General features: G+C 44.7%; 1 protein-coding gene across 1 annotated transcript in view; it reads left to right on the top strand.

The window, feature by feature from the left end:
• The first annotated feature begins 1,402 nt into the window (after positions 1 to 1,402).
• The window catches only part of LOC147894221 (Leucine-rich repeat (LRR) family protein), a 118,756-nt gene continuing 110,972 nt past the window's right edge, over positions 1,403 to 9,186 (top strand). The window contains exons 1-2 of the mRNA XM_087385061.1: positions 1,403 to 1,648; positions 1,886 to 1,949. Of these exons, the coding sequence (XP_087241187.1) occupies positions 1,584 to 1,648; positions 1,886 to 1,949 (129 nt within the window). The 5' untranslated portion in view covers positions 1,403 to 1,583. The remainder of the gene's footprint in view (positions 1,649 to 1,885; positions 1,950 to 9,186) is intronic.

Here is a 9,186-nt window from a genome sequence, read left to right as displayed (position 1 = left end):
CAAAAGAAATGGTTGCAGAACCATTTCCTCGAGATGTGGAGTCATGCTTGATGGAATTGCAGATCCTTCCTATAGGTGAACTTGATATTTTCCAAGTGGTTGCTGATATTAAGTGGAAATTGAAAATCGACCAAATTGCAAAACAAAAAGATCCATTTTTGAGCAATTTCACTGAAGATATTGAAGGATACAGAGAAACTAGCAGAGACACCAATCACCATCACACACCTTGGAGATGACCAATTAGTTACAAAACCAACTCAAGAACTCAATCTTGGCATGGAAGACAAGCCTACAATGATGGTGGTACGTGCTAAACATTCTTCCGAGCAACTCTAGATTGTCAAAGGACTTTTCACCGGGTACAAGGATTTATTTCCTTGGAATTATACTTCAAGGAGCTCCCTTTGAGTTATGTCAACATAGAATACCTTTGACCAGATGCCAAACCAATCTAGCAACAAAGGTACATAATAAATATGAATTATGCTAAGTAGGTAAAAGCTGATTAGATCAATTGTGTACGTAGGAATCATTAATACTATTGATCACAGTGATTGGTTATTTCCCATTGTGGTAGTGCTAAAGAGAAATGGTAAACTCCGTGTATGTGTGGATTACCAAAAATTGAATGCTCAAACTATCCCTGACCCATTTCCAATACCATTTTACAGATGGGATCTTAGATCAGGTTGCAAGACATGAAATGTATTCATTTATGTATGGTTACAGTGGCTATAATCAAACAATGGGAGCAAAGTAAAACACCACCGAGCAGCAGGTTGCTCAGCAACATAAGGCTCAGATACAGGTCACTCAATTGAGAATGCCTCGGTTGAACCTTGTATATGAGCAAGTATGTTAGCAAGCTGTTTAGTTACAGTAGAGGAAATGACTTGCGTGCAGCCATGTGGTAGTCTGGGGATTACGAGGGCATTAATTTTGGCATATCATACCCAAGAAGGGGGGTGTTTTACTGAATCATGCAGCTACTCAAGTGACAAGATGCCCATCTTTAGCCATTTGAAATCTACAGTCAACTCTAGCTCTTCATCATCTCTGCCACTTACAATTGCATTTGTTTCCTACACTCTTTCCCTTTGCATCACTTTCATGGCTATTTTCATCTACCTCTCAGGTTTTCTTGCCCTCACTCTCATCTCCACTAGTCTACACTATTCTAGTGATTGTGGAGGAATGCGGAGCCTGAACTATCCCTAAGAAGAGGTGTATGGCACCTTCATGGGTCGTGCTCCCTCATCCCATCATAGACTTTTCGAGTGATATCTCTCGAGCGCAACTAGGGCAACATGTTTTCTAGACGATGCAACCAAGATTAGCAAATTGCTACTAGGCTTGCAGGTCGGTCACGCGGCGATGTTAGCCGCTAACCAAGCGCAGCGGGCGGCGACGTGGGGAGGTACCTAACAACGGGCACACGTGTTGGGCAGCTTCTGGCGGTCTGTAAACAGCCTCAGAGTGACTCATTGTCTTCATCCCAAGCATTTTTGGTGTCACTGTGCATTTTGGCTTGAGCTTGAGCTTCCCGTTTTGCAAATCCTATCCCCTCTCCTCCCATCGCCATGGACAAGCTCCTCAAGGTCGCTCGGGCTTCCGGATCCCTCAACCTCTCCAATCGCTCTCTCATGTACTCTCCCTCTCTTTCACAGACTCAGAAACTTTTTTGTCTCGTCAACGACGTCGCATTCTAGCATTTGGATCTGCACTTCCCACCTAGACGCTTTCTATGAACTCATCGTCGAATGACAATAGCTCTAGCTAGCCCCAACGCTTGCAGATCTGGCATTTTGCTTCTCGGCGTTTGAAGTCTTCAATTTTCACTGATAGAATGACTTTTTGGCCTAATTCTTGGATCCACGTGAAGCGAGGTGCCTCCTCAGATTTATAACATGCTGGAGGCTGCTGGCGCTGATGAAAAGTGGTGGGAGGTTAGTATCTCGGCTCACCCGATGCATGAGTACCTTCTGATCATCCGAGATGTTTGCTTTTGCGTTTTCGTTGAGTATAAATCCGCAACTTGTAAGTCTTTATATCGGACCCCATCCATCTTGTTAACAGACACCAGCTAATGGGGTGATGAGTGTGATTGCTTGACGCGTAGCTGAGCCCACCTCACGATGTACGCATGGGGGTTGCTCTCTGCCTCAATTGGAAGGACTGCTCATTCGTTGTGGGCCAAGTTGCCATGCCGGAGTATACACCAGGGGCTTGCTAAACAAGTGAGCCATGATCTTGAGCATGTAGTCAAATGCAGTCGACTGTCAGACATCTCCAGAAGTAGTTTTGGATGGTCTCTTGGAGATGCCTAAGCAGTTTTGATCCTACCCATTTACTCTACGGGTAATTCTCAATGTGTCATCAACCAAAAGAAGTAGGAGATTTATGCTCGGCGGTGGTTGGATCACAGTTTTATCCAAAACTTGAAGAGATATATGTTTGGAACCTGCTCCTATAACCAATACGGTCTCCAAGTAGCTCAAGAACGCTGGATCGTGTGCCAAGCTGAGTGGTTTACGTGAAGGCCGGCTCTGACTGTGGGAGCTGTGCTGTCTAGAACCGCTCCCAACATGTCATTGTGCGTCATGCCAAAGCTAGGGTCACCATCAGGCTTGGTCTTGTATGTTAGCCAGGTTTGCATATATCACCCAATGCTTATCTTGTTCACCAATCAATGGCCTCACAGTTGGCTAGGCCATCTCTTCTAGAAATGTATGCGCTTCGTGGAGATTATTGAACTTCGGTTTCGGCCTGCAAGTGTCCATCCATGATCTTGAAGAACCTTGGGTGTGTGACAATCGTCTCGTACTAGCAAGGGAACTCATGTCGTGGAGTACTGACCTTGCCATTCAGTGGGGCTGGCCTTTGATCAATGCACTACTCTTTCATCATGATCAAACACTTGCATGTATGGTATAAGCCTATTGATGTGATTTTTAGACACTCATGTACCATACATAGTCGAAAATGAGGAAATATGCATGCCGCACCATAGACGATGTTTAACACTTTGTGAAACTTTGCAAGTGCATTTGTGAACCAAATCTCATGTATGATTCTTTAGAATGGCCTTTGTCTTTGCTTCCATGGCAGCCCGTCAACTGTGGAATGGCTTTGCTTCCTCAAATGTAGCAGCCCATGTGGTAGCCCCTTTTCTTGCCTTTTTACTATTTATTTGTTGACCACATGATAGCCAATGTGATAGTGTAATTCATAGCAAGACCTTCTTTAAACCTTTAGCGAGGAATTAGCGTTGTACACCATAGAGAGAGAAAGGAGATGAGGGTAGAGAGAGAGTAGAGTCGACAACTGATTGGGTCCTTGTATCCAATGAGGGCCCCCTCCCCCAATCAGGGGAGAATTTGCTTTATACTTGGAGAACTGAGAAATACAAAGAACACTCTTTAAAAAGAGCACGGAACGTGCTTTTGAAGAGCTCACTGTGCACACGTAGAGCAGACCCAAAGACCCAAGAGGCAACGCCAACCAATATCGAGACCTTGATGCTGTCCACACTGACGATGTCGGACGCTTCTGCAAGGCAAGGGAGAGGCTTGTGCTGTCCACCGGAATGCAGGGTTACTGCATGAGAGAGAGTGAAAACTAGGAGTGATAGATCCTATAAAAGAGCTGAGAATGAGCTGTGTAAAATTGTAAGAGATAACTGAAAAGAACTGCTGAAACAGACCCCAAACCTTACTCTGTTCACTGTCTCTACTCCTCGTTTGATGCGCTGCAGGAACTCCTTCCAAGAGGCCTGAAGTGATGCGAAAGGCTGAGGCTGGTCAGAGAGCCACCGGGGGTGAGTGTGAGGCTGTTCAGAGGGGGCTGAGGAGGGGCTGTAGGAGGCCGAAGGAGGAGGGGTGCAACTGAATGAGGAAAATGGGCTTGGAGGCCCTCTATTTATAGGGTTTTTGGGGCTGGTTGGCTGGTCCCTTGGCCCCATAAAGGCAGCCCTAGGCCCCATAAATGGCAGCCTAGGGAGGGGTGCAGGGTAGCCTATAAAAGCAGCCCTTCCCCTGCCATTCTCTTCACTTGTTCCAACCTTGAGGGGGCCCAGAAGGGCTCCTATCCTAGGCTGGACCTAAACCTATCCCTAAACCTAAGACGGAAACACTACCCTATGGTTCTCCAGTGGGTACTAGTGAATAAGGACTGATCTTCCGACTTGACCTAAGTCTGAGAGACTGACTTACGTAGCTTGTGCCTGATTGTCCCTGGACAAGGGCTCATAATGGGGTCACAACATACGACAAAATCTCCTATTAGGGAAATATTACGCACTTGTCGATGTAGCTAGTGTGTCACTTTGCACCCAAGTGCAGGAGTGCATGTGACATTCCCTGCTTAACTTGGCGGTAGGTTTATTGCTTCCAAGTAGTACACCAATATTTGGGGAAACTCCTAAACAAAATCTTTGTCCAACCACACTGATTCGTGGGTACCTCGATCATGGAACTTGGTGTAAAACTCCCGGATCCTGCGTTCTGACCCATGCTTGAATTTATGAAGAAGGATCTATTTTGGCTGCAAAACTTTGGCTTCATCGAGAACTTCAGGTTGTTGCTTGTCAGAAATCTCTGAAAGAGGAGGTCCAAAATATGGCTTCAACCAAGCTACATGAAATGTGAAGAACCATCCTTCTCAAGAATACAAATGTGTGCAATGCATGCAGAACTTGAATGCCAATTGGCCCTCCAATGGGGAAGAGCGCCCTCGTGAGAGTACTTGTTTCTATTTTCAACCTACATGCAAGGTGTATGAGAGATGGCAGATGAACGCAAGGTGAATGAAGAATGCTACGTGAGATTCACAATGAAAGGGTGATACCCTTTCATTAATGTCCCTTGAGATCACTCAAGTTCCATCTTCCCATTTACACCTACCCTTAGCCTATGACCCATGCATCTATCATTCAATGCACCTTAATGCACCCTTCCCTTCCTATTGCCCCTAGGATCTAGACATGTGTGTGTACATTTTTATTAATAGAATAAGTATCACATGTCCAAATTCGATGCCGTCTGAAGCAGTGGCTCCAGCTCGACTAGTCCTATCTACTGAGATGATCCACCGCCATAACAAATCGGTCGGTGTCCATCATAAATACATATACATGTTACACCATTGGCGTATAATATATAATAATGTTTTCAATGTCTACTAATCACGGATTAGTGATTTCTCGTCATGACACTCCCTCCTACTTGAATGGGCAGAAGTCCTCCTTTGGATCCTCTCTTGTCTCTTTCTCTTGTGTACGCTTCTCTTTTCCTTTTGCATTTGCATCTCCTCTTCATAATCTGCAAATAATCTTCTCTTGGTAGTACACGATCTCTTCTGAATCATAACTTAAATCTCAGTTCTGGTTCCTCTTGATGCTGAATATTCAAAATGCGGAAGTACCACTGCAGTGCCTCTTCAATATCTCTTCATACTTAGAATTCTCTTCTGAATACCAAGCTGCTGAAATCTGTTTATAGTAACCTGCTCAATAAGCTGAAACATATTCTCAACAAACTGGTCAGTATTCAAAAGATGTTCTCTCACCCAAATGTGTTATTGAACTAGGTAGACCTTGGCTATAGATGATTTTGCGATGGAGAGCTACTTAGTCTATAGAAACTATAGACCTTTAATCTCTTTTTCCAACTCTTCTATTTCAGCCCTATTCCTCCTATCAGACGCTCTACACGGATTTTTCTCCGTCGATACTCTATAATGAATATGCCTACTCTCTATTCAGTTCACACATCCGTACACCAGTGTTGGCTGAATGGATAGCATTTACTCTTGGTTCTATGTTCACCGTAGAGTCTTGGGATGAGGAGGTAGAAGCCTCACCCTCCTGCTTGGATGCTTTGCCTTTTCCTTTTACAGAATTTGTTTTGGCAATTTTGGCTAATAGAGTAGGACATTTATGCCATGGATGCCCTGGCTTATGTTTCTTACATCCGAAACATTTACCCTCCTTAATTAGCTTTTTCTTCTCATCGTCAATCATGGAAGGAAATGGTATCCATCCAGTATGTGATTGGCTGTTAACATTTTGTACAATAGCTGTCTCCTTTCCTTTGTTGAAGGGTTTACGAGGATTCAATTTCCTTTCAGCAATCTCAGCCAATTTAGTGAGGTCTTTCAAGGTGGTTGGGTTGAACATTTCAACCTCATACCTCACTTTCGGGGTTAGGGCTGCTAAATACTTCTTCCTTCTATCATCCTCGCTCCTCAGGTAACTCTAAAGAGAGTTTCTAGAACCTAGCTGTAAATTCAGCGTTACTCTCATTATCGAATGGCCTGAACCTTTCCCAGCGGAAGGTCAATTCTTCTTCATGTCTCGGAGGCATGAAAGTGGCCTTAAGCTGCTCTACAAATTTGGACCATTGAAGAATAGGCTCTTTTCCCGTTTGTAATAAGGACCACCACATCAAAGCATCCTTTTGTAGATGCAGTGTGGCAAGAGTAAGTTTCTCGTGATTGGTCTTATCTTGATGGGCAAAATATAGCTCAAAATGGCAAATCCAATTGAGGATTTTATTTGCCTCTCTTGCTCCATCATACTTTGGGAATTCTATTCTCTCTCGATGTTGAAATTTGGCTCTCTTCGAGGGGGTACCTAAGTCTTCATCCCCAAAATTCAGCACTCTCTTAGTCCCAAATTTTGTCATAATGGACTGTTCAATCATATGGCTAAGCTGAGAAACCAGCTTATCAACGGGAGACTCCTCTCTCCCTCTTGCACTTGGATTATAATCCATATGTATGGGATTTTGAGTTAAAGGCGTAAACTCAGGGCCTTGCTCTTGGATGAACTTGTTTCTCCCTTCATTTCTGAAGGAAAACTCCCTATCAAGATATTCTTGAAGAAGAGATGCAGGTAATTCTATACGTGGGTTATCATACTCAATATGTGTAAAACTCTCCTCTACATCATCCTCTTCAGGAGGAGGTGATGGTCTTCTCTCCCTATCTCCTTCTGGTAGTGGAGGAAAAAGGACAAGTTCATTATTAAATATCCCTTCTCCTTCCATTCTTTCCTTTTAGTAATACACAAGAGAAAATGACTTGCTGTAATTTCAGAAAAGGGGTTTGTTTTAGAGCAAAAGTCAAGTGTTGTAGAGTTGGTAGTACTTATCCGACTCCCGCTTCTCTTGTGTCGAGAAAACACTTGAAATGACCTCTTCTTCCTTCTCTTTTAAGCTTTTCTTCTTGTACGTCTGCTGTAAACTGGTGCGCTCCATTGGGGCTACTTATTTTGACTGGTGCGCTCCGTTTGGGCTACTTATTTTGAGTGGATTGGAGCTCTAGATACCGTTATAGGGGGTACTTGGTGGATCACCCCCTTAAAATCTTGTTCCAATACGACTTTCCGTTGGGGAGAACGGGGGGGGGTCTCTTTTTCCCATGGTTTAAGGGTTTTAAGGGTCTATTCACATGCCCGGGGGGGGGGGGGGGGGTTTCACCTCGTTAGGACACCTTGTTCCCCGTCCAAAGATCACAAAAATCAGAGAAAGTCCTTACCTCAGGGCTTCCAAATTTGAAGAACAGTGGCTTCCAGTCCTGCCCTGTTTCGCATGGGGTCCCTTGCAGAGGCCTGTTTCACAAACAGATTTTTTGCACAGGGGCCTGGCAGAGGCTTGTTTCGCGCAAAGATTTGCAGGCCTTCGTGTGTCGGCCTCCTGCTCCCCGCATCCTTTCTCCCGCTTGCAACTCCCCACGCATGGCCTTCCTCCTACGCTCTATGATTGCGCCTTGCGTGCAGTCTTCACTTGCGCGTCGCCTCCTTTTGCGACTCTCTTCCACACAACCTTCTCGTACGCTTGCGCTTGCTGTCCGTACCTCCGTCCTGCACACTCTTCTGTCCCGGTCGTGGATTGTCATAGCTCTGATATCAAATGTGAAGAACCAGCCTTCTCAAGAATGCAAATGTGTGCAATGCATGCAGAATTTGAATGCCAATTGGCCCTCCAATGGGGAAGAGTGCCCTCGTGAGAGTACTTGTCTCTTATTTTCGACCTACATGCAAGGTGTGCGAGAGATGGCAGATGAATGCAAGGCGAATGAAGAATGCTACGTGAGATTCACAATGAAAGGGTGATACCCTTTCATTAATGTCCCTTGAGATCACTCAAGTTCTATCTTCCCATTTACACCTACCCTTAGCCTATGACTCATGCATCTACCATTCAATGCACCTTAATGCACCCTTCCCTTCCTATTGTGCCTAGGACCTAGACACGTGTGTGCACATTTTTATTAATAGAATAAGTATCACATGTCCAAATTCGATGCCGTCTGAAGCAGTGGCTCTAGCTCGACTAGTCCTATCTACTGAGATGATCCACCGCCATAACAAATCGGTCGGTGTCCATCATAAATACATATACATGTTACACCATTGGGGTATAATATATAATAATGTTTTCAATGTCTATTGATCATGGATTAGTGATTTCTCTTGTCATGACATGAAACACATTGTGCATAGTCCAACTTGTAACTTCATTGAGACATCGTTGATCTTTTGAATAATAGGGAATGGTCTGAAGCTCCTGAAGGACAGCTTAGGGCATCTCATCTTTATACTGAACATCTCGTCTGGATTTGTTAGCTTGGCGCGTATACGATGCTTGAGCTTTGGCGATGCGGCTTTTCACGGACTCCGCAATCTCTGCCATTGATTCGGTGGTGTAGTGAAGGGGGAAGGGGCAGATTTGGAGATGGGGAGAGAATAGCAGAAGAAAGGAAGGAGAAGAGAGGAGAAGGGGAAGGAGAGAGGAAGAGAGAGAAGGATGAGGGGATAGAGAGATAGAGAGAGGGAGGAGAGAGAGTGTGAGCGCAGGCAGCAGGTAGCAAGAAGGAGGAGGGGGAGTAGATAGGATTAGATGTCACATTCAAAAGGTACCATACAAATCATAAGGGCTGACTTATATAGTCTCCCTTCTTAATCCTATCTTACGACCAATTTCCCTTCTTTTTCCCCACCTATTTCCCACCTAATTCCTTGCTATTTCCCACCTTCATTACAGCCATCCCTCCCCAAGGAATTTTGCCGTCAAAATTTTATATGCGGGCTGTTAAATAGGTGCAGCAAACAGCAAATAATAATCAGCCCGGTAGGAGATAGGGGTTGTCCCGGACAATGCTCTCTGGCTGCCATGAGTTCTC

This window comes from Dipteris shenzhenensis, chromosome 14, assembly GCF_047967505.1.
Source record: "Dipteris shenzhenensis isolate YYH24624 ecotype China chromosome 14, Dip_SZ_1.0, whole genome shotgun sequence".
NCBI classification, from domain to species: Eukaryota; Viridiplantae; Streptophyta; class Polypodiopsida; order Gleicheniales; family Dipteridaceae; genus Dipteris; species Dipteris shenzhenensis.
Note: the sequence above shows the minus strand (reverse complement) of the source record. Positions and strands in the feature narration are given on the sequence as shown.